At 40.0% G+C, this 26,161-nt stretch overlaps 1 protein-coding gene across 1 annotated transcript in view; it reads left to right on the plus strand.

The window, feature by feature from the left end:
- HORMAD2 (HORMA domain containing 2) overlaps positions 1-19,023 on the plus strand; it is an 88,368-nt gene extending 69,345 nt beyond the window's left edge. The window contains exon 11 of the mRNA XM_035017355.1: positions 18,695-19,023. Coding sequence (XP_034873246.1) covers positions 18,695-18,799 — 105 coding nt within the window. The 3' untranslated portion in view covers positions 18,800-19,023. The remainder of the gene's footprint in view (positions 1-18,694) is intronic.
- The last annotated feature ends 7,138 nt before the right edge of the window (positions 19,024-26,161 follow it).

Here is a 26,161-nt window from a genome sequence, read left to right on the forward strand (position 1 = left end):
GGTGGGATTTGAGAGGATGTCTGTTTGTAGGCATTTCAATTTAGAGTGTCTCTAGGTTCTGTGTTCCTCTTTTCCTTCTTCATTTTAAGTCAAGCATTTTCAAGCATATGTAGTTCATCTTCCACTGTTACATTTACAGGAACACCAGATGTTTGTAGCTGAAATTTGAAATGAAAGGCTTTGTTATCAAATATGTAACCTGGCTTATCTTTGAGAGATACTTTATACTTTTCATACCCCAAGATAAGTTAGATTTTTTTAAAAATCCCTTGGCCAGCTCAGGGCACACTTCATTTATAGCAACCACATATTCACCAATATCAGGTAATGTTCAACTAGATACAACCAATTTGTAATGAGTGATTAACATGTACCAGATATGGTGCCAAACATTTTCAAATACATGATCTTATTTTATATATGTAATATTCCACGAGAACCTGTTAGATTAAGTCTTATGTGTATGGAAACACTCTCTTAGAGTAGGGCAAGAAAAAAAAAGACGCTAATAGAAATATGGCCTCAGCTGCTTTATCCCCCAGAAAAGAGCTCAATTAACTCTGATTCCCTTAGTGGAAATCCCCAGCGTAAATATTTCCACAAAAAGGGAACATGTGGCTAAATTCTAAAAACCACCAGGAATTAGCTCAATACCCACGAACTTAAAAAAAAAAAAAAACTTAAAAAATTGGTTCCTGCATCCTCAACAATTAATGCAAAGCACAAAAAGAACAAAACACAGCCATATCTACTGATGATAAATATTTCTTGATTTCACCTAGATACTTCCTAATCAGGAATATTAGAATCAGGAGTTAGGAACAATAGTGGCATAACTTTAAACACTCACAAAAATCAGTTTCACATCTCATCTTTTATATGACCCACTGTCATGTTGTTTTCCAAATTGGTGGTTGTCTGTACATTGCTGAATTAGAAATGGCCGTGAAAAGAGAGATACTGGGGAAAAATCAGAAAAATTCTTCTAAAATAAGGAGAAACTTTCAACTTTTACTCATTAAATTCTGAAAGCCTCAGAGTAAAAATGTGCCAGATGCCCTGCAACAATAATACTATTCCACTCTAAATAATATTCTAAAGAAATGGTGTTTAATTTGAAACTGAGCAGCCCATACCCCATCATGGAAAATCTTTATAGGTTGGAAAAAATGTACAGTATGTCATACTTTAGGTATATAATTTAGCCATATTCTGTAGCATAGCTACACTGCAGTTTATACTCAACAACCTTGGGTTTTTAAGAAAGTATGTTCATAACATTTTAAATGTTTGTTTTTTCTTGTCATAGGAAATGTTAGCCAAAAGGAATACCCTGTAACTCATAAAAATTTAGTGATGGGGAAACTTAGAAAGTGGTAGTCAAAAAACTGATGTTTGCCCTAGCAGGGTTGCCATGCATAATTATGTTGATTGTGCACTGCATAATTCCAGGGTTACCTAAAACATAGACAACACTGTAAATGGCAACCCCTGGAGGTGAGCAATTCTTGGCACCCCTGGTTAGTAAAGCTTTTGAAAATGCTCATGTGTTTTTCTCTGATTCACAACTGAAAACCAGTTGTAAGCTTCAGTGGGACTTTGATTATTGTTCCTTACATTTTTGCATGTGTGCAAAGTTCTAAACTTAGTTGTTCCTCTCCATATTGGTTCGGAAAGACTTCCTGCTGACTGAGCTGCAGCATACTGGTCTGGCGTTCTCCCAGCCCCGAGTTTTCATGAGTCAGGGAAAACGTGCGCAGTTTGAGAAGAAGCTTGTCAGACATGCTCAACCAGCCCTGGGCTAATTTATGAAGTCCTTCCCCCTAGTCTTCTTTTCCCTCCACATTCCCAGAGCATACTGCTTGTGCATTTATTTAGCCCTTACTTCATCTACCTCTGTTAGACGTTGGTTAGTGTTCATTGTTTACACATCTGTGTTCTTTACTACCTTGTCCATCCCTGTCGTGCCTTCCTAGTGCTCCCATCACCGGCGCAGCACTTAACCATGGTCCCTTGAATCTCTGCTTTCCTCGTTCTCTCTCATTTCCTTTAGTCAGGAGGAAAACATGTGGCGTCTAGATGGGGGAAGATAACTGGAGGCAATGGGAAGAAAGCCCACCTTCATATGATATGAGACCAGGAGTGACCCTGCAGACAGGTCTGTTACTTGGTCACAGCCCTCCACTTCCTCATGTACTCTTACTGTGGACAGGCCTGGTCCAGTTTTAGTAAAACAATTAGAAGAGAATGATATTGGGAATTTTAGAACAGTTTGTGGTGCAGTAGATTTCAAAATGAAAACAACAGTTTCTGGAAGGGTGTACAAGAAACTGATAACAATGGTTGCCTTCTAGGGGGGATAGTTATTAAAATAGATAAAGTAGGGGTGCCTGGGTGGCTCAGTCATTAAGCATCTGCCTTCAGCTCAGGTCATGATCCCGGGGTTCTGGGATCGAATCCCACATTGGGCTCCCTGCTCCGCAGGAAGCCTGCTTCTCCCTCTCCCACTCCCCCTGCTTGTGTTCCCTCTCTCGCTGTGTCTCTCTCTGTCAAATAAATAAATGAAATCTTTAAAAAAATTAGATAAATTAAACCCAATACATGGAAGCAGGCAATTAAATAACTAGATGTGAACTAAACTGATGCCATAGAAAATTCTGAAAGGATTCAAATATATTAAAAAATAAAAGTAGATCAGAAATAGAGGTATGGTTATTTTTATTTTGTGTTAGAAACTGAAAATGTTTCACCATTTGCTGGAAAAGTAAAATAAAAATTAATTTTAGGGAGTGCCTGGCTGGCTCAGTTGGTGAAGCATGTGACTCTTGATCTTGGGGTTGTACGTTTGAGCCCCATGCTGGGTGTAGAAGTTACTTAAAAATTTTTTAAAAAATTAAGTTCAGGTGTCTGCCCCTAATATAAAACTTATCCTTCCTCTCAACATCCAACTAGTTCTCCTTTGAGGTTTTCATTTTCTTTTTTTCTTTTTCTCCTCAAGTGAACTCAGGGCTAATTTAAAGTGAAAATCTGTCTTCTGAGTGAATGTATCTTTGCCATTCTGCCTTCACCTTGTATGGAAGAGCTATTGGGGGTTGGGAGCAGAGCCCCTAAGTGCTGTCTACTTCACCCTGTCCTTCCTGCTAGTGAAATTAGGCAGTTATGGACTGAGATTTGGAAATCACACCTATAGAGACCTTCCATGTGAGACACTCTTCATACCAGAGTGGACTTTTTCTGTTCGTTTTATGGGACCTATCTCTATAGTCATCTCTGTACTTACAGTTATACTAGATTCCTTTTGACACCTGCTAAAGCACTTTATAGAGACTCAGATTCAAGCAACTGACCTACATAGCAAATCTTTAAGAAGCAATGTATCACATTTCCAATTCTGTATCTATTATCTCTTCATCTCTTTTTTGAAGAATCAGCAAACCATGTCAAGTTTAGTACATCTAATAACACCATCATGTCATTGCCTGTAGGTTTCCTCCTACATGCCACAAACCAAGAAACAACTTTTTCATTTTTTTAGAAGATTTTATTTATTTATTTGACAGAGAAAGAGAGAGAGAGAGAGAGCGTACAAGCAGGGGGAGCGTCAGGCAGAGGGAGAGGGAGAGGCAAACTCCCTGCTGAGCAGAGAGCCTGATGCAGGGCTCCATCCCAGGTCCCTGGGATCATGACCTGAGCTGAAGGCAGATGCTTAACTAACTGAGCCACCCAGGTGCCCCCAACTTTTTCATTTTTATAATTACTTCAAGTCTGTGTTTGAGTGTGTTTATTTATATGCATGTGTTTTTTTAAGTAAACTCTACCCCCAACTTGGGGCTTGAACTCATGACCCTGAAATCAAGAGTCACATGCTCTACTGACTGAGCCAGTGAGGCGCCCCTGTTCATGTGTGTTATGTATGTCTGTCTTTAGCTACCACAGAATTAATAGTTAATTACTAAGGCATTTGAAAGTAGGAAAGCACCTAATATTCTTCTATTGAAAAGTATCTAATAATATTTTAGAATATTATAATTTATAAAGGTAAGCCAAATAAACTTGAAGTTTTTAAATGTTCTTTTTAAAATTTTAATAATACCCACTATTTATTAATATATCCAAAATATTATAATTCTACCATGTAATAAATATGAAAAATTATGAAGGTTATGTTTATATTCTTTATTTTGTATGCAGCCTGTTTTATGTTCCTTTATTACCTTTCTAGTTTACAAACAAAAATAGTTTCATAATGAAACTTTCATCATATTGAAATAAAGGAAAGCAAAAAGAAGAAATGATAAGCATGTTGTTTATAAACATATCAAGTAATAAAAAAGACAAATTTTAACAGAATTAATAAGCAAATTAATATGGAACTTCATATTTTTAATATAACTTTATATAAGTTACACATGAATACATTCTCATAGATAATTCAAAAACTACCCATAAAGATGTTCCATACCTTTGACTTTGCATTTAAAATACACACATGCACGTGCACACACACACACAAGATAGGCTGTCTGATATTGTAGCCACTAAATACACATGGCTATTAAGCACTTAAAATGTGGCTAATTTGAGTTGAAATGTCCCGTAAGTGTAAAATATACACTGGATTGTGAAGATATAGTATAAAATGAAAAGAATGTAAAATATCCCAATAATTTTTACATTGATTACATATTGAAATAATATTTTTGATATGTTGAATTAAATAAAAGCAATGATTACAATTCTTAATTTCATGTTTCTTTTTACTTTGTTTTTTTCTTTTTACTTTTTAAAATATATCTACTAGAAAATTTAAAGTTAGTATGTGGCTTGTAATTGTGTCTTACATTCTTTTCCTTTTTTGTTTTTTAAGTTTATTAATTTTTAAAAAAGATTTATTTTTATTTATCAGAATGAGAGAGAGTGAGCACAGGGTGGGTAGGACAAAGGGAGATGGAGAGAGAATCTCAAGCAGACTCCCCACTGAGCATGGAGCCTGACATGGGACTTGATCTCACAACCCATGAGATCATAACCTATGCCAAAACCAAAAGCCGGACAGGACACTCAACTGACTGAGCCACCCAGGCACCACCAAATCATCTTTTTAAAAATTATCTTTAAGAAAATTATCTTTGGGGCACCTGGGTGGCTTAGTCAGTTAAGCGTCTGCCTTCGGCTCAGGTCATGATCCTGGGGTCCTGGGATCGAGCCCCGCATCAGGCTCCCTGCTCCGCGGGAAGCCTGCTTCTCCCTCTCCCACTCCCCCTGCTTGTGTTCCCTCTCTCGCTGTGTCTCTCTGTCAAATAAATAAAATCTTTAAAAAAAAAGAAAAGAAAATTGTCTTTAAGAAAAAATGTCACTTTAAGAAAAATGCCACAATTTTTAAATTGTGGTAAAATATATATAACATAAAAGTTATTTATCATTTTAACTATTTTTAATCTGCAGTTCAGTAGCATTAAGTTCACTCCCATTGTACAACCATCACCACCATCAATCTCCAGAACTTTTTCATTTTCCCAAACTGAAGCTTCATATCTTTTAAATAACTCCCCATCTCTCTCCCTAGCCCCTGGTAACCACCATCCTCCTTTTTGCCTCTATAACTTTGACTAAGTACCTCATATAAGTGAAATCATACAGTAGTTACTCTTTTGTGACTGGGCTTTAATTCACTTAGCATAGTGTCCTCAAGGTTCATACATGTTGTAGCATGTGTCAGAATTTCCTTCCTATAATGACTAAATAATATTACATTGTGTATGTTACATTTGTTTATCCATTCATCCATTAATGGACATTTGGGTTGCTTCTACCTTTTGGCTATTGTGAATTATACTGCTGTTGACATGGGTGTACAAATATCTGTTCTAGTTTCTGCTTTCGGTTCTTTCGGGTATATACCTAGAAGTGGAATTGCTGGATCATATGGTTATTCTATCTTTAATTTTATGAGGAACTGCCATACTATTTTCTTTTTTTAAAAGATTTTATTTATTTATATGAGAGAGAGAGGGAGACCACGAGCAGGGGGAGGAGCAGAGGGAGAGAGACAAGCAGACTCAAGCAGAGCCTGATGGACACAGGGCTATCCCAGGACCCTGAGATCATGACCTGAGCCAACGTCAGATGCTTAACTGACTGAGCCACCCAGGTGCCCCCATACTATTTTCCACAGCAGCTGTACCATTGTACATTCCCACCAGTAATGCTAAGAGTTCCAATTTCTCCATGTCATCCCCTGGACTTTTCCATTTTTTCTTTCTTTCTTTCTTTCTTTTAAGATTTTATTTATTTATTTGAGAGAGAGCATGAGGGCAGGGGTGGAGGGTCAGACGGATAGGGGAAAGCAGACTCCCTGTTGTGCAGGGAGCCCAAAGCAGGGCTCGATCCCAGGACCTGTGATCATGACCTGAGCCAAAGGTAGACATTTAACCGACTGAGACACCCAGGTGCCCCTCCAATACTTTTATTTTCTGTTTGGTTTTTAAAAAAATAATAGCCATCCTAATGGGTATGAAGTAATATCTCATTGTGGTTTTGATTTGCATTTCCTTAATAATTAGTGATGTTGAGAATCTTTTCATTTGCTTATTTGGCCATTTGTGTATATTCTTTGGAGAAATGCCTATTCAAGTCCTTCGCCCAGTTTTTTTTTTTTTTTTTTTAAAGATTTTTATTTTATTTATTTGACATACAGAGAATGAGAGAGAGAGCACATGAGAGGGGGGAGGGTCAGAGGGAGAAGCAGACTCCCTGCCGAGCAGGGAGCCCGATGCGGGACTCGATCCTGGGACTCCAGGATCATGACCTGAGCCGAAGGCAGTCGCTTAGCCAACTGAGCCACCCAGGCGCCCTCTTCGCCCAGTTTTTAATCAGGTTGTTTTGTTGTTGTTGAATTGTAGAAGTTCTTTATATATTCCAGATATTAATCTCTTATCAGATATAATGACTTGCAAATATTTTCACTTATTTCATGGGTTGTTTATTCACTCTCTTGGTAGTATTCTTTGATGCACAATTTTAGTTTTGATAAAGTCCAATTTATTTTTTCTTCTGTTGCCTCTGTTTTGATGTCATATCCAAGAAATTCTTGCCAAATCCAATGTCATGAGCTTCCCCCTATGTTTTCTTCTGTGAGTTTTGTGGTTTTAGCTCTTATGTTTAGGTCTTCAATCCTTTTTTTTTTTTAGCTTTTCTTTTTTATTTTCTTATTTATTTATTTTTTTTTTAAGTAAACTCTACCCTGATCATGGGGTTTGAACTCAACAACCCTGAGATCAAGAGCTGCATGCTCTACTGACTGAGCCAGCCAGCTGCCCCTCTTCAATCCATTTTGAGTAATTTTTGTATGTGGTGTAAGGATCCAACCTCATTCTTTTATATGCGGATATTCAGTTTTTTCAACACCATTTGTTGAAAGATTTTCTTTTCTCCATGAATGCTCTGGACACCCTTGTTGAAAATCACTTGGTCATATTGGTGAATATTTCTGGGCACTCCATTCTATTCCTTGGCCTATATGTCTGTCTTTATACCAGTACAACATGCTTTGATTGCTGTAGCTTTGTAATAAGTTTTGAAATCCAAAGTGTGAGTATCCAAAGGCCTCCAAATCTGTTTTTCTTTTTCAAGATTATTTTGGCATTTGGGGAGCCTTTGAAATTCCGTGTGAATTTATGAATGGATTTTCTATTTCTGCTCCAAAAAAAGTCACTAGGATTTTCACAGTGATTGTACCCCATCTATAGATATCTTTGGGTAGTATTGACATCTTAACAATATTAAATCTTCCAATTTAGGAACACGGGATGTCTCTCCATGGTTTTATCATTTTATGTCTTGCTTGAGAAGATCTTTTCAATGCTGAAGTTATAAGCAAAATTTTCTATATTTCTTCTAATAAATTTATAGTTTTGCTTTTTACATTTGTCTTCTCAAATCTTTTTTTTTTTTTTTTTTCTGGTTTGAGAATGTTTTCCTGTTGTGTTGGTACTACTTGAATTTTCTGCCCTTTCCTGCTAATTTAAATGCCACTTTTATCATAAATTAAAGCCCCATACATACATAGGTTTGTTTTCAGACTTGCTATTCTATTTCACTGATCTGTATGTCTACTTCTGTATTACTGCTGCCATGTGTTAATTACTCTAACTTTGTATTATGTTTTGCTATCTGGAAGGGCAACTCCTTTCCCCTCATAGTTCTTTTATTTTTATTTTTTTAAAGATTTTCTCTTCTAGGTGACTATTAGAATCAGCTTACTAAGTTCCAACAGACATACTATTGGAATTTTGATTGGGATTACACTGACTTGATAAAATAATCTTAGGAAAATTGACATTTTTACATTTTGAAGAAAAATTATTTCTAGTTTCTGTATTCCTATTGTTATCATGGGCCCTAGGAAACTTCCTGTTTACTTGGGTTATATCCTGATTGCCATTGTAAAGCAGTTCTGTCCTACAGAACTTGCTGTGATGAGGAAAATGTTTTATATCTGTGATGTCTAATATGTGGGCACTGAACACTTGAAATGTGGCTACTACAACTGAGGAACTGAATTTTAAATTTTATTTAATTTTGATTAATTTAAATTCAAATGGTCACATGTGGCTCATGGCTACTGTAATAGTGCTGCTTCAGGATACATGAATAACTGTGTAATTGAGCACTTGCGTAGATAGTAGAGGTAGGTAGCAAAAGAATTTTTTTTTTTTTGATACCTACTAGGTGAAGAACACTGAGTAAGGCATTGCAGTGCAGAGAGTGTAAAAACCATATTAATACAAATGAATTCCTAAAGAACTTAAACCCATGTAAGGACAAATTGTTTACAAACATTTACGATGTCAGAAAAACACAAGTGCAAAAACATGATGATGGGATTTGCTCAACAAAGAAAGGTCATATCAGATTAAAGGAGGTGGAAAGTCTTTATGGATGAAATACTTTTAGAGAGTGGGACCCCTGAGTTACTTAGTCAGTTAAGGTTAAGTGTCTGCCTTTGGCTCAGGTCGTGATCCCAGGGTCCTGGGACTGAGTCCTGCATGGGACTTCTTGCTCAGCAGAGAGTCGGCTTCTCCCTTGGCCTGCCGCTCCCCCTGCTTGTGCGTGCATACGCGCTCTCTCTCTCTCTGACAAAAAGAAAAGAAAAAGAAAAGAAAAAAGAAATACTCTTAGAGATTAACCTTGAAGGAATTATTCAAAATTTAAAAGAGAATAAGTCATCTGATTTCTGTTTCCTGAAGCGCAGGAAATAATGAAGAGGGAAAAGAATGAGGTGTGTTTGGAGAATGTAACTATTAGTTTCATAGGGCTGCTGTAACAAATTACCACAAATTTGGTGGCCTAAAACATTAGAAATCTATTCTTTCACGAGAGGCCAGAAGTCCAAAATCAGTGTCATTGGGTGACATCAAAGTGTAGGCAGATCCAGATTTCTTCTGGAGGCTCTAGGGGAAGTTCCATTCTTTGCCTCTTCCAGTTTCTTAGGGCTGCTGGCATTCCTTGGCTTATGGTCATTAGGTGGTCACATCGTCATCTTTGTCTGTGTTCAAGTTTCCCTCTGCTTCTCTTTTATAAGGATACATGTGGTTCTATGTAGGGTCTACCTGGATAATCCAGGATAACCTCTCCATCTCAAAATCATTAATCATACCTGCAAAAATCTGTTCCCCTTTTTTGCCATATAAGGTAATGTTCATGGGTTCTAGGGATTAGGACATGGACATCTTTTGGCAGCTCATTTTTCAGCCTACTACAACAATCCAGTTTGGCTGGAGCAGAGGATGCCTGTGGCAGTAGGAATGGTAACAGCTGTCAGTCCCTGAATGACTTGTATATGTGTGATGCTGTACCAGGTGCTGTATCTGTGCGATTCCATTTACTCATTACAAGAATTCTGTGTAGGCATTAGATGAGAGAAGAATCTAAGGTGACTATGTTTTCCATCTTTGATGACTGGGAAATGGTGATCAATAGAGATTGTAAAGTCATGAGGAAAAATTGGTTACAAGGGAAAAAAATGAACTCAGTTTTGGCTGTCTTTAGTTTGAGGTCCTCTTAGGTTATGCCCAAAAAGGGTCAACCCCAGAAGAAGCCTAAGAACCTTACATAGAGATCTCCTGCAATTTCCGACTTCCGTTTTCCCCTTTGGGATGAAGAAATAAATTATAAGGAGCACTAAATTCGAAATCAGGAGACCTGGGTTCAAGACTTCCACTTACTAACTGTGTGAACTGAACAAGTCATTTCACTTCTTTGAACTTTAATTTCCACATCTGTAAAAGAGGAATAACCACCCCCAGCACTCACACAGTTATTTCTAAGGAATAAACAGGATCACATTTATGATGTTCTTAGTGCAGTATATGGTCTATTATAAGCATTTAAATGTTTGTAAAAAAGCAAAATTATTAATATGTCAAATATTTTAATTTTGAGGTCATATATCTTTTTTTTTTTAAGACTTTATTTATTTATCTGACAGTGAGAGAGGGAATACAAGCAGGGGGAGTGGGAGAGGGAGAAGCAGGCTTCCCACTGAGCAGGGAGCCTGATGAGGGGCTCGATCTTAAATGTCTGTTTATTGGCTGCCTTTCTCATTGTTCAAACTTTCACCACTTAAGTGTCTTAAGCACCACCCAAGACCAATTCCCTCCCTTTCTAAGTGGATGACCAAAATTCTACTTCATAGAAATAATTATGGCCATCAAATATGAATCATTCAACTTCCTGTTTCCATATTTAAAAATGTGTATATATCTATATCCACTTTTACTTCCTTCCATATCCTTAAGTAATATCCCATCTTTTGTCCAAAGTGAATATATCTTTCTATATGTGCTCTTGATGCAGTTTCCTCCATCCTGAGCTCCAGGTCACATAATCAATGCCCTGGTGAACATCTTCATTTGGATATCTCACTTCCAATTCAGAATCTTGAAAACAGAGTTAATTATTCCTCCATCCATCATCCCCACGATGCTCCCACCACTCACCCCCTCAGCTTCCTCTATTTCTTATCTTGGTCAATGCCATTACCAGAAACTTGGGTAATTTTTGTCATTTTTTACTTCTTTATTTGCCATCCCTGTGTTCATTCCAATGAATGATTAAGTCATGTTAGTGTTTGGGTTCAGGCATTTGTTCTCTCTCTCCTCAGCCCTCTCCCTTATTAGTCCTCTCCTTGGGAACTTCACTGTTGCTCTTTTTCTTGCTCAGATCAGTTCTCTTCCAAAATAGCCTCATTGCTCCTTGTCTCACTCCTGTCCAGTCTACCCTTTACACTGCGGCCATAGGGATCAAACTAAAACAAATCTGCTTTTAGAACTTTTCAGTGGCATTCCATTACAGTACAAAGTCCAAGCTTCATGTACTCCATCCTTTGTCACTCATCTCCCATCCAAGTACTAATCAGGCCTGACTCAGATTAGCTTCTGAGATCAGATGAGATCGGGCTCGTTGAGGGTAGTATGGCCGTAGAAAGTCCAAACTTCAGAGAAGGACATTGTCTGATCCAGCCCACCACCCTATCCCCTTTCTATTAGTCCCACTGAACTATTCCCAATTCTTCAGAGGTAATCTGCTTTATAACCCTGTGCCTGTGCTCCTTTTGTCTAGAATGTTCTCCCTGCAACTTCAATTTCTAATGCCATTTGCTGGTGAATGTCTGCTCATGTTGCACTACTTAGTGTAAGCTTCGCATCCCCTTTGAAGCCTTGCCAGGCTTCCCCAGGAAGAGCTAATAAGATCTTTTTGGAACCTCTCCTGAACCCTATACATGACTATCATTTCATCTGTAACCAGTTTGTTTCCCCCTACCAGACCCACACACATGGGAGTGTGCCTTGAGCAGCTTTGTATTGTTAGTGCTTAGCACAATATCTGGCACAGAGAAGGTGCCCCAAAATGTTTGTTGAATAACTGAATTAATTCTAGAGCTCTTAAAGGTATATGATGCCTTAGAACATACAGAGAAAGGGAGAATTGATATAATAAGTTTTGGAGATTAATGGAAATACACGGTTATGACTCTAAGGAGAATACATATTTACCTCCTAAATAGAGATAGCCTTGATTTCAGGAAATCAAGAAAGTAAATGAATGGGCAAACCCTTCATAAATCCCAGTGAAACATGAGACACTTCCCAACATACAAGAGAACTCACAGCTCTGCTGGAGTTGGAGGGAAGTGTTCTCTTTAAGCATTCACTTTCTTACTGTTCATTCATCTTAGTGTTAACTTGAGCTACATTTATGCTAATAGCATTTATTTTGTAATCGCTGTTGATTTACCTTACATTGTGCAAAAAAAAAAGGGTAAATGTTAAGAGAGAGGAATCAAAGCTAACATCAGTGCTATTATAATTTACTTATAGGGGCACATACCCTCTCTGAACCATAGGGGCACACATCCTCTCTGAACCATAGAATTTCTTGATCTGGGAACTTCCAAATCCAAAGATTCCATGCTTAACAATTGATTATAAATCCATACTGGTAAGGACTGGTTTTCTAAAGGGAAAACATTTTGTCAGATCTGACCTGACAAATAATTTTGAAGTAAGCAAAATTCACTGCACTCTCATCTCACCCCAGGCACATAAAGTACTCCCAGTATTTCCTGCTTGCCTGGGGCTGCCTCCTTCCCCCCTTGGCTTCCCACACAGATCTACCTCCTAATGCAAAGTAAGTACTGTATCCTTTCTATATTGAAACTTATCTGTCTGCTTTCCAAAGCCTGTGAGGTCCTGGTTTCTGCAGGCTGCCACTTGGAGACCATTTGATGAGTTAACTTACACTAACATCATATTGAGTAATAATTCCAGGGGAATTTATATATATATATATATTTTTTTAAGATTTTATTTATTTTTTTGACAGAGACATAGCGAGAGCAGGAACACAAGCAGGGGGAGTGGGAGAGGGAGAAGCAGGCTTCCCGCAGAGCAGGGAGCCCGATGTGGGACTCGATCCCAGGACCCCGGGATCATGACCTGAGCCGAAGGCAGACGCTTAACGACTGAGCCACCCAGGCGCCCAGGGGAATTTATATTTTTAACGGGAGTGTACTGGAGAGGGCACCTGGATGGCTCAGTTGGTTGAGTGTCTGCCTTCGGCTCAGGTCATGATCTTGGGGTCCTAGAATCGAACCCCACGTTGGGCTCCCCGCTCAGTGGGAAGCCTACTTGTCCCTCTCCCTCTGACCCTCCTCCCTGCTTGTGCTCTGTCTCTCTCTCTCTCTCTCACTCAAGTAAATAAATGAAATCTTAAAAAAAAAAATTTAAAAAAGGAGTGTATTGGATAAATAGCACTTAACTCTAAGAGCCAATCTAATAAAGGGACATTTCTCACTGTCCCATATATCTTCCATGTCTTTTCATGATTCAGTGTCTTTGAATATGCTGAACCTTCTGTTCTTACCCCACCCCCTCACCATCTCCAGTCTGGTGAACTCCTGCTCATTATTTAAGACCCAGCTCAGTGTCCCTCTTTTGCTAAGAAGGCTTTTCTAAATTTCCCAGGCTGAGTTGGTTACTCCCTGTTGACTTTTTTAAAGGGAGGGGGAGGGGTAGAGGAAGAAGAAGAGAGAGTATCTTAAGCAGGCTCCATGCCCAGCACCGAGCCTGACACGGAGCTTGATCTCACAACCCTGAGATCATGATGTGAGCCAAAATCAAGAGTCCTATGCTTAACCAACTGAGCCACCCAAGCGCCTCACTCCATCTTGACTTTTATAAAATTTTGTATACTTGCTCTTAATTTCTTTTATTTTTTATGTACTCTTCAACTGACTTCAAGGTGACTTCTGCACCCACAAATTCAATGCACTTTGTAACCTCCATGTGGCGAAATGAAGTGGATATATTTCTCTCTCTTTCTCAGTCTTCTTTGTTGGCTTATGTTTCACATAATCTCTAAATGTTTGAGTTCCTTAAGGCTATGTCCTGGCCCCTTTCCCTTCTCATGCTCTGATCTCTCAATAAGCAAACTCTTCCACACCCCTGGTATTAATTAGCCTCCATATGCTGATGACTCTCAAATCTACATCCTCATCACAGACCTCTCTCCTGGGCTCCAGACTTCCATATACAGCTGCCTATCCATTGTGTCCACTTGGGGTTTCACATGTGCTCCAAACTCAGCTAGTTCAAAACCCCCATTTTTCTCTACCTGAGAGGACAGTACCTTCATCCATGAACTTAGTTAGCCCAGAAGATTGGAGTCACTATTGACCTACCTACCTGTCCTTTACTGTCATGTCCAGTTGGCCATCCTTCTGACTCTGCCGTCTAACTATTTCTCTCACTATTGCCTTCTCTTTATCTGCGCTGTCACCCAAGTTATCACCTGACTACTACAGCAGTGTGAGTCATCAACCTATGTCCACTTGATGCCTCCAGTACCTTTCTACACTGCAGGCAGAGTACTCTTTGAGGATTCATTCATCCATTTATTCATTGAGAAATATTTATTGAGTCCCTACTATGTGCAAGTTGTGACCAGGACAGGCATGTCCCTGATCTCCTGGAACTCTATTAAGAGCTTATGATGGGGGGAACTAACTTAACTGGAATGAAGGTAGGGAACGTTTCTTTGAGGAAATAATTTTTCATCTGAGATCTAAAGAATGAATACAAATTACCTAGGCAAAGAGGTTGAGGGGAAAGAGCATTTTAGATAGAAGGAACATCATATGCAAAGGTCTAGAATCAGGAAGAAGTCAGCTATGAGAAACTGAGAGGGCAGAGAGTGACGGATCAAGTGAGGAGGTGAGGGTGGTACTGCTGGGCAGAGCTAGGCCCTGGGGGGTAGTGATTCTAACTGAGAGGTATTCATGGGCCTGGCAGCCCCCTCAAATAGCCTGCCATTATTGATGAGTGTGTGAGTTGCAGGTGTGAGCCTTCTGAGGAGAAAGGACATAGCCTTCATCAAGATCTTATAGCCAACCTATGACACCTCTCCCTCCCTAGAAACGTAAAAAAATTACTGATGGTGTGTGGAAAAAACAAGGTACCGACTTTGAACTTTGTCCTAAAAACAGTGAGATGCCATAGGAAATTATTAAACCAAAAAGTAACACAGCTAGATTGTAAAATCCACAGAGCAGGGATTTTTATCTCCCCTTTGTTCACTGATGTGTCCCAAGCACCTACAACAGTACCATGCACAGAGCTGGCACTCAAGAAATAATTGCTGGATGGATGAATGTCTATTGTGGCTATTGAATGGATTTCTATTATATTGTATTGCATTATATTATACTCATGTATTTAATGTCTCTTCCTTATAATACTCGGTCCTTGAAAACCACTGTGTCTTATTCATCTTTATATTGCTAGAGATATGGTCCTAGTGCCCAACACAGTGCCTGGCTTAAATTCAGCTTCAAAAATGCATTCATTCATTCAGCCAGTAATTTAAGAGCATCTACCAGATGCCAGGAACTGGGAATACAACGATAACTAAGATATTGTCACTAACCCAAAGGAGTTTATCCTCTGGATGAGAAGACTGGTAAGTAGGCCTGATAGTACTATGTGGTAAATGCCACAAAAGGGGTAAGAACAGAACACAGCCCTAGAGGTGTCATGGAAGGCCAATAGGCAGAAGAAACTCCAGGGCTGACCCTAGGCCTGGTGAGGAAGGGAAAAGCAGAGCAGGGGAGTGGGCATTAAAGGCAAAGTTCAGAGGGAGATGTGCAGGGCCATTTGGAGAACTGCTAGTGGCTCAGGGAGTCTGGGGCAAGATGAAGCGGCAGAGGTGGGTGAGGGCCACACGGAGTCTGGACTTTATCCTGGGGACAATGGGAAATCATTAGTGGATGGGTTATGAATCAGAAGAGTGACAGAGTCAGATTTAATAGAAGACTACTTAGGTTCCAGAGTGGAAAATGGATTGGAGAAGCAGTAGTAGTGGGAGTTCAAGACTTAGTACTTGGGATAGATGATACTGGCCTGGGCTAAAGTAGAAGCAGTGGCAATAAAGAAAAATGGATGGATTTGACAGCTATTAAGGAGGTAGGATCAACAAGAATTAGTGATTAGATAGATGTTAGGGTAAGAACGATGCAGTAACCATGGATGAGTCCCCGGCTTTTAAGGTGGACACCCCCGCGGGACTCACAGAGGGTGAGAACAAAGATTAGGAGCTGGCTTAGAGAGGCAGATGATAAATTCCAATTTGGACACATTGCATTTGAGTTTTCTTTAGAACATCCATGTGGAGACTTTTAGTAGGCAGTTGATTACACACACAGATCTGGAGTTCAAAAGGAAGATCTAGGCTGAATATATAGAAGTGGAGGTCTTTACTTATAAATGGTAACTGATTCCCAGGAGCCATACACAGAATGTGGAGAAGGAGAAAAGATGGTCAAAGACAGAACTCTGGGAGAACATTCAAGTAACAAACATTTGTTTTTTAGTAAATGAATAAAGGAATACATAATAGATGGAATAATTTAGAAGAAGGGACCCCTTCTCGTGCTTTCAAATACTGCTACCAAGTCAGCTAGGTAACCTGTCTGTGCTTAAGGCAAAACCTGCTCTTTGGCTTCTCAAAAGAATATATTACCAAACAAAAAATGGAAAGTAGGGAATTACCATACAGCAGAAAACATATCTTCAGGGCATTTTTCAGACGTACATGTAGATACTCCTGAGGCTCTATTGGTAAGTGGATCATAGTATCCTCTTGTTAATCCATATACATGGAACACTTTAAAGGCTATCTGTTTAAAATATAATATGACATGCATTAGAAATCATTTGATGATCACCCATTGTTGCTCAAATCACCCAGATAATCTGTCTAGACTGCCTGATCACTGGCCCTTTGCTTGCCTGGTTGGCTTTGGCATCAAATATGCAAACTCAGCCAGTTGGAATACACCCAAAAAAATGTTTGTGTGGATAAATCTGTTGTTTGTTGTGGTTTTTTTTTTTAAAGATTTTATTTATTTATTTGACACAGAGAGGGAGAGAGAGAAAGATCACAAGTAGGCAGACAGGCAGGCAGGCAGAGGGAGAGGGAGAAGCAGGCTCCCTTCTGAGCAGGGAGCCCGATGCAGGGCTCGATCCCAGGACCTGAGCCGAAGGCAGATGCTTAACTGACTGAGCCACCCAGGCACCCCAAATCTGTTTGTTTATATAGTTTGTATAGATTATTCATCTATGTTAGAAAGTGGCCCCTGACCGATCACATACTTGCTTTTGAACCCACTAGTTTCCCATAAACCATTGAGAGTTTCCAGGCCTCACTGGTTGCCTTGAGATTGTATACATTATTAAAGATGTTTTGATTAACTCACTGCAGTAAATTTACAGTTCTGAAACTTGTAATAAAACTCCAGTTTACTTTTGAGTAAACCATCAGACCAACTTGTCATTTGAGGATTTGTACATCCATCTTCCTTTCTTCTCAGTATACCCAGACTTGATTGAAGTGAGGGAAATTTCAGTTGAATGGAAAGCATGCCCAAGCAACATTTCTAGAAAAGCTGAATTTTACCAGGTGCTTTTTCTTTCAGCCACACTGTAACAAAATCATCTCCTAGATAAAGAAATTGTTTTTTGTGCTTTAGGTTTTATGGTGCTATTTCTTTTCCTTTAGAGCAGGCCATTTCAAACTTTTACATATCTAAGCAAACCAGTTATTTGATGAGCAGCTCTATTTATTTTCTCAGAGTTTTACTGTTCTCTATAATCGGTGTCTTAGTTTAAGCCAAAGAAAATTTGTGGCTTCTGAGATCAGAAAGTCAAATGCTTTCTAAAACTAAAAGATAGTGATTAAATTAGCCATTTGTAGACCCAATTTTTGGTTCTAAATGGTACTTAAGTGTTTTATTGACATTCCCACTATTTTGTAGTAGTAACATATCAATAGCAACAATAGCCTGTATCTATAACAGAAAAAAGGATAATGTTGGAAACTCTACTAGATATTCTGATGAGTCTTGTTTAAAAATATATGTTTTATTCCATTTTCCTACCGAAGAAAGAACAGAGGACATTGGAAAACCTTTCCTCCCATCTAGTGGCTGGAAAATATAAAAACTCTATGTGTTTCTTGGAATTCTGGGCATTAGGGATTGTCTGACAGATTGCAATACATCCATTTGCTTACTTAGTTAAACAAAAGTAAGCTTTAAAATCTTTACCAAAGCTGAACCCAATGGGAAAATACATATTTATGATGATTCACTAATTAACTTCCCTTTAATCAATAACATACAGTTCTCTTCAAGCAGAAAGAAGGGCCATGGTCCTTCCTAATTCATTAATCTGAACATATGATAAAGATAAGGCTCTATATTTCAGCTAACTGAAATTGGGACCACAGTTATATTTGCTTCTAAAGCAATCAGTGCCCTAGATCTCTCCTGACCCTTAATTGCTCCTTGTTGGCCTCACACCTTGACAACTCGTCCTTTAAGAGTTGTATGTGCTGAATTCATTGAAGAGAGCCAAGAAACTGTCCCTGAAACTGGCTGCCTCCAGGCGACCTCAGCTCCTGAAACTTGGAATAGCAGACTCTGATACTGGCAGCAGGGCCAAACCAGCCCACAGGAAAGCAGGTTTGGATCCGTTATGCAGCTAGAGGGATTAATGCTTGGTCTACCTGTCTTGTATATGCCTTGTGCAGATGTCAAAACCTCTGCTGAATTGTGTCTCTCTGGTGATTCTCACAGATTCAAAGAATGAATTTTGCGTTCAGTCAGCAAAGTTCTGAGAGCTCCAGGAAGAAGAGGAAGGTCAGCGAACCAGTGAAAGTCTTCATCCCTGACAGAAAATGAAAGTTAGATGCCTTCACTGCATTTACTCTAAAATAATTCTATTTTGCAACAAACATGCATGAAGTGTCTTAAGTAGCAAAGTAAGTTCCTATCACCAAAACCTTTTACTAAATTTGTTGCTCAGCTTTTTTAGTCAGTTTACTAAGTGCTAAATTACTGGGTAGGACATGGGTTCACTTTGCCACAAGGAAACAAGGTCACCAGGGCTGCCTTGGGATAGCATTACTTCAAGGCTGAGTTAGAGACGAGACACCCTTTTTATTTATAAAAGAAGCACAGCAGCTATTTTGAAAAGAAATAAGCTGTTGTTCTCAAAGGAAGGAGGGTTTTCTTTGCATAACTAAACTCCCCAGGTATTGTCTACTGTGAAATGTTGTAACTTGTTGTAACCTGTGTACTGGAATCCCTCTATAGCTTTATTAGAATTCCCACAGAATTGCATAGGATGTATGTGGTGGTGCTTATGCAGGTGTGATTTTTATGTTAACTCCAATCACGAGATTGATCAGCTAAGTGTTGGACGGAAATGTACTCTCCCTGTAAAGTTCCTCAAATCTGGCCCTACACCCTGCTCTGTTGGCCACCTGAGACAGGCAATAGGCTGCAGTGCAGGAGCCTGGCTCCCTTCTGAAGGCTCATGTTGAACGCTTCCCAACAAACACTTCAGTTTATCAGTCTGTAACCTGCAGATGATGTTATTAGTTCTCTCCTTATTCTGGGAGAATTTTGATAAACTTAATGATTAGTATTAGACACATAATAAATGACTTAAAAGGGTTTTTATTATTTAATAATTTAATGTATGTACTTTCCAGTTAAATAAAACCAAAACACAAGGTATTTTTTTACTCATCATTTTTTTTTTCTTCACTTAGTTTGGTGTTTCTTCAAATGTAATAAGGACGTCTGCACCTGGAGTGCTCATTTAAATATGGATTACTGGGCCTGTTTCATTTCTCCAAAATCAAAATCTCAGGGGCTGGGGCCCTGTGGAGAACTCCCAGGATTCTAATGCACACAAAAGAACCCTGGACCTCTGACCCAGACTAAAAGGAGAATCTCTGGAGCCAGACATGTACTTTAGCCAGCAGAAGGCTGCGGGTTATCATAACAGAGAGGAAAATCTGAGAAAGCCTGCCTGTCCAGCACTACCCTTTGCCAGACTGATCCAGGGCCTGCCAGGGAGGAGCATTTTCCCCTCTCCCAGCATGATAAATATACTCACATAGGCTTACTCTGCCACTGCAAGGAAGAGGGAAAGGTATTGGGTTTATTATATCCTTGATAGAATTGTAGCCTGAGTCACCACAATTTCTTTTAAGAGAATCATATAAAGAGATTAGCTGTCTAGTAGAGGGATTAAGTTTATTTTGTGTCTCTCCAGAGAGTAGATCTAAGACCAAATTGGTGAAAGCTACAGGAGGTCAATCTGGCTCAGTATAAAGAGGAACTTTTTAACTCTACATGTTGCCAGAATTTTGAAATGGGCTGCTTATGAGGTAGTGAGCATACCTCCACTATAAATGTTTGAATGCAAAGGAGCTTTACAAAGACTCTAGGAGTCCTTGACTCAAAACAAGTTAGTTATATGGAGTAATTAGTCCATCTGGATTTCAAGAGAAATCATTTTGTTTAAAAGGGGAATTTGACTCTCAATCTATATTTGTAATTTTCATAACTTAGCCTAAGGTATTTCAAGTCAAATTCTAGAATCTAAATTTGTCTGGAAAATTTCTATAGTGATTTTATTGTCTCTGTTATAAACACCCCTCCTCCCCCAAAGGAACAGTCTTTTATCGATGCCAGTAGGTGAATGTGTATATCCTCTGTGTGTGTGTGTGTGTGTGAGCAGATAGAAGTTGCTGGGCTATGCCCTTGGCTGGGCGCAGGCAAACAGAGTAGGAGATCTATAATAAGAGGATCTGAGGGGCACCTGGCTGGCTCAGTCAGAAGAATAAGCAACTCTTAATCTCTGGGTTGTGAGTTTGAGCCCCGTGTTGGGTATACAGATTACGTAAAAATAAAATCTTTTTTTTTAAAGATTTTATTTATTTATTTGACAGAGATATAGTGAGAGAGGGAACACAAGCAGGAGGAGCGGGATAGGGAGAAGCAGGCTTCCTGCTGAGCAGGGAGCCCAATGGAGGGCTTGATCCCAGGACCCTGAGATCATGACCTGAGCCGAAGGCATACGCTTAATGACTGAGCCACCCAGGTGCCCCAAAAATAAAATCTTAAAAAAAAAAAAAAGAGCATCTGAGAACCATGAAAATGTGAACTAGCCGATTGTACACAGCAGAGTTCATATTTGCAACTAACTATAAAGATTAGAGGCTATTCAATTCTATTTATTGAATGATTTCTTGGGAGGAAAAATCTTTTCTCTAGTCTATTCATTTCTGGCCTTAGATAGTAATAGATGAGTAAACAAGTTCATCAAGGAGCTGGAACTTCAGTGAAAAGAATAAAAGCTTAGACCCTGAGCTGGGGAGTCTGAACTGTATCACACCAACCATTCCCTCACCCTGACTGTGCTTGGTTCATCAGTGCGCTTACAAAGACTAGATGACGACAGCTTGGAAACTGGGACATTGTTAAATTAAAAGTGATGCAGGGGAAATTTGATTTCGGCTATTTGGGGTTTTTCTGTCTTTACAGAAAATTGGTTTAGCTGGAAAGAGACGGGGTTAGGCTCATGATTGCTACTAGCCTTTGAAGCCGGGCACCGAAACCACACCTTCATTTCCCCTCTTGCAGGTCCCTCTGGTGTCTGGTTCTTTCATTCTCCAGCTCACTTCTACCAGGAAGAGGCTAGAAATGTTCATCAGTCTCAAAGTTGCATTCACACAAGTTCAAAGTTGTGTATGTATTTAAAAATAACACTATTAGAGCCAGTTTCAATGTATTTTGAATTGTCAATTGTGGGGTGCCTGGGTGGCTCAGTCGGTTGAACATCTGACTTCGGCTCAGGTTATGAACTCGGGGTCCTGGGATCAAGTCCCGCATCTGGCTCCTGGCTCAGCGGGAAGTCGGCTTGTCCCTCTCCCTCTCCCCCTCCCCCACTTGTGCACGCATACACTCTCGTTCTCTCTCTCTCTCTCAAAATCTTAAAAAAAATTTGGGCGCCTGGGTGGCTCAGTCAGTTAAGCGTCTGCCTTCGGCTCAGGTCATGACCCCAGGGTCCTGGGATTGAGTCCCGCATCGGGCTCCCTGCTCAGCCGGGAGTCTGCTTCTCCCTCTCCCTCTCCCTGCTGCTCCCCCTGCTTGTGTTCTCTCTCTCTCTCTGGCAAATAAATAAAATCTTAAAAAAAAAAAAAAAAAGAATTGTCAACTGTGGTTGCAAATCCAATAATACTGGATCTTTAGAGATTTCCACAGATTCTTATAGTACAAATAATTCTCAGTTATAATCATCACCATTCAGAAGGAAGATCCAGAAGATAAAATGAGGCTTAACATACTGCTTTTAAGAGTTAAGGCAAGGTCCTCTGCACTGTATGAATCTAGATTCTACACAAGTGAGAAAATGACTTTTTTTATCCCAAACACATCCTTTTTTTTTTTTTTTAAGATTTATTTATTTTAGAGAGAGAGCACAAGTGGGAGGGGCAGAGGGAGAGGGAGAGAGAAACCCAAGCAGACTCCACGCTGAGTGTGGAGCCTGACACGGGGCCAGATCTCACAACCCAGAGATTACAACCTGAGCCTAAATGAAGAGTGGGACACTTAACCGACTGTACCACCCAGGCACCCCCCAAATGTATCCTCTATAGCAATTATTAGTTTGTACTTTTTTTAAAAGGCTATATTTTAACTATGATTGTATGTTGTGTAATGAGGCCCTGGCTGAGACTTACTATGCAGTTTTTCAGTTTCTGTAGGGGATGAGGACACCTTTGCTGGCCTTAATTAACGGACTCTTGGGTTATGCAATGTTAAAGCCAAGATCCTATCCAGAAATGGAGAGGCTTGAGATACTAATCTGGTCATGTAATTTCCCCTTGGGTGCACTACATCTCTGCAAATAAGGCTTTACCTTCTGGGAGTGTCACAGTTGTTGAGACTGACTTTTGTAGAGGTGGTGGGCTCACAAGAACTATTGGCTGACCATGTGGGAAGTGGTGGGTAAACTGATCCCTGCAGCCTGGCTGGAAATTGCATGTGAGACTTGCTCAATGGGGGATCCTAGGGAAAAGTCTCATTAAATATTTCAGTCTGGTCTTACTGTGCCGTAAGTTTCAGCAGTATGGGGGTTTCCTCATGGCAGGAGTGGAGGGGGGGCAGGCTGACTGAGATAGTCAGAAACATCTAAGACAGACTGTTGGAGCATGGAACATTCCTTGGGGACTGAAATACTTAGGGACAGAAACCTGGTGAAAGAGTGGACTTTTGGGGGTCATTATTTGGGTAGTGCAGAACTCCTTAAGGCTTCATAAGTCTCAGGCTTCTGAGTTCCATTTAGATAATTACTGATCAGCTTTGGGGTAAGCAGGCAAAGTTAAGTCTTCATCTTCCTTTTCTCAAAGTAGTATAGGAAAAGCCTAAGCTTCTGGCTTCAAAACCAGACTACTTTTTCCTAGACAAGTTATTTCACCTTCTAGCCTTCAGATTACTCAATCTGTAACATGTAGATAATGATGGTACCTACCTAGTGATCCTGTTGTGAGGATTAAGCAAGGTGATGAAAGCTAACTGCCCTGCATGCATAAAGCCAGTGCTAAACTGTTCATCATTTTTGCTGTTTTTTACCTCTTGGCGTGTCCCCTTCCTTAGTCTCAGGAGCTCATGATCACTGTGCTGCTTTTTGCCCACCTGGAGATCCTGCATCAACACCCCATCTAAACCTGTCCTAGCAGTTGAACCAGGATCCCAGTTGCCTCTGTTCTCAACACCCTTCCTGCTCCTTTCCCCAGATTAAAACTACCTTTCTCTCAAGACAGTTTGATGGTAGGGAAACATCAGATTAGGTTTAATGTGGGGCGCCTGGCTGGCTCAGTTTGTTAAGCGGCTGCCTTCGGCTCAGGTCATGATCCCAGGGTCCTGGAGTCCAGCCCCACATTGGGCTCCCTGCTCAGCTGGGGGATCTGCTTCTCCCTCACCCTCTGCTTCTCCTCCCTGCTTGTGTTCTCTCTCAAATAAATAAAATCTTAAAAAAAAAAAAAAAGATTAGGTTTAATGTGCTGCCCTCCCACATTTGCATTTTAAAACAGAAGCTTGTTAAACAAGAAAAATGAATCTCACCTAGGGAATGTGATCTGAGAACAGATTGAATAAACAGGGAAGAAGAAAGTCTAAGGAGAACTTTGTAGCTGTCTTCAAATATATATGGGGCTGTCATGACATGCAGGGAACCATAGACACAATCTGTGTTGTTCCAAAGCAGTTGCAGGGAGGCAGATTTGGGCTCGGCATATTGAAAAATTTCTACCCCATGCTCTAGCAAAGTGCCTGGCACATGGAAAGCAATCAACATTTTAATTTTTTGTTAACAATTAGAGATGTCAGCCGGTGACTGCTTCTGGCTGTAATGAGTTCCTCATCACTAGAGGTGTTCAAGCTAAGTAGTCCAAGATGTCATCCCTTTGGATAAGCATTGAATTCAGTGACTACTGAGATCTCTTCCACCTGTAAAATTCTATGACACTTTTATTTTTTAAAAAGATTTATTTATTTATTGGTGGAGGGAGCAGAGGGAGAGGGACAGAAAGAATCCCAAGCAGACTACCTGCTGAGTGTGGACCCTGAGATCAAGACCTGAGCTGAAACCAAGAGTCGGCCGCTCAACCGACTGAGCCACCCAGGCGCCCCATGACACTTTGATTAATGGTAGAATTTAAACAGATATTTTGGAGCAAAGGGACATTTTATAAATCCTTTTCCCAAAAAGCAGTAAAGTGGTTAAAACGGAGGGTTCTGGAGGTAGGCATTGCCTGGGTTCAAACCCTGATCATCCTGCTTACTTGTTTTGCGATTCTGGGCGAGTTATTTGTTCTCTCTGTACTTCAATGTACTCATCTGTAAAATGGGGGCAATAATAGTGTCTTCATCCCAAAGTTATTATGAGATATAAGTGAGTTAATACAGGTTAAAAGGCTTAGAAGAATGCCTGTACATGGAAAATTAATGCCCAGTACTTGTTCATTATGAGGTATTATCTGATACCCTTGCTACTCTGTAGCTTTTTATGTCTTTTCAGTATGTGGAAGGAGATCCTGTGTAGCATAATTGACCCTGACCTGTTTTTTTCCTAAATCATATGCCAGCCGTGACCACTGTAATTAACTGGTGCACTTTCGATCTCCTATAAGCAAGCCATAAAGCCAACCAAGCAGACAGGGCCTATGACGCACTGTTTATGAAGGATCCTGCTGATGAAACACAATGATGGCCGTGGACACGTTAACTCTGCTATATGCCTGGCAAAGTGGTAGGTGCCCAGTAAATATTTGTTGAGTGAATAGATGAATTTGGCAGGGTTCTTATTATTTCCTATGTTTTATTTATTTATTTTTGATTAGGTAATACATCCACATGATTTAAAATTCAAAAGGAACAAAAGGCTATATAATGAAAAACATCCCTCCCACCCTGTCCCCAGCCACCCAGTTCCCCTCCTCATAGGGTAACTAACATAACCACTTTCTCATATATCTTTCCAGACCTATTTTAGGCATAAATAAGTAAACATACTAGCATATGCACATTCATTTCTTTCCCTCCTTATTAAACAAATGGCAACGTACACCGTTCTAGGCCTGTGTACTGAAGGGGCCCCAAAGCAGGTGAGGATGGGCATGTTAAGGAGGAATTAGAGAAGAGCTCAGGGACAGAAAACCAGGAGACTTTTGCATTAACCCAGATGCAGAGTGATTAGGGCCTGGGCTAGTACATTAAAAAGAGTTTGTCAGTGTGCTCGCTTCGGCAGCACATATACTAAAAAGAGTTTGTCAGGGAAAGAATTGTTTGAGTGGGTTTTTTTTTTTAACCGTACCCCAGGGTAACCGCCACCACAATCAAGATATAGAGCATTTTTTGTCACTCCCAGAAGTTCCCTCATGTCCTTTTGTAGCTAGTGCCCCTCCCTGGGCCCACACGCCCACTCCTCTGCTTTGTCAGAGTTTTTCAGCTTCTGTGTTTCGGGCCTACGTGGCTTGATGGGACCTCCACTCAGCAGAGCTAATCACCATATTACTCAACTTGAGGGGCACTGACTCTGGGCCAGACACTACCTACCAAGCACCCACGTGTGCTCATTCATTTGATCCTCTCCAAAACCAAATGTGGTAGGTACTGCTGTTATCTCGATTTCAGAGGAGATACCTAAGATACAGAGAAGTTAAACCACTTGCCCAAGGTCACCCA

Source organism: Mirounga leonina, unplaced genomic scaffold, assembly GCF_011800145.1.
Source record: "Mirounga leonina isolate KUSES-001 unplaced genomic scaffold, KU_Mleo_1.0 Mir_171, whole genome shotgun sequence".
Classification (NCBI taxonomy): domain Eukaryota; kingdom Metazoa; phylum Chordata; class Mammalia; order Carnivora; family Phocidae; genus Mirounga; species Mirounga leonina.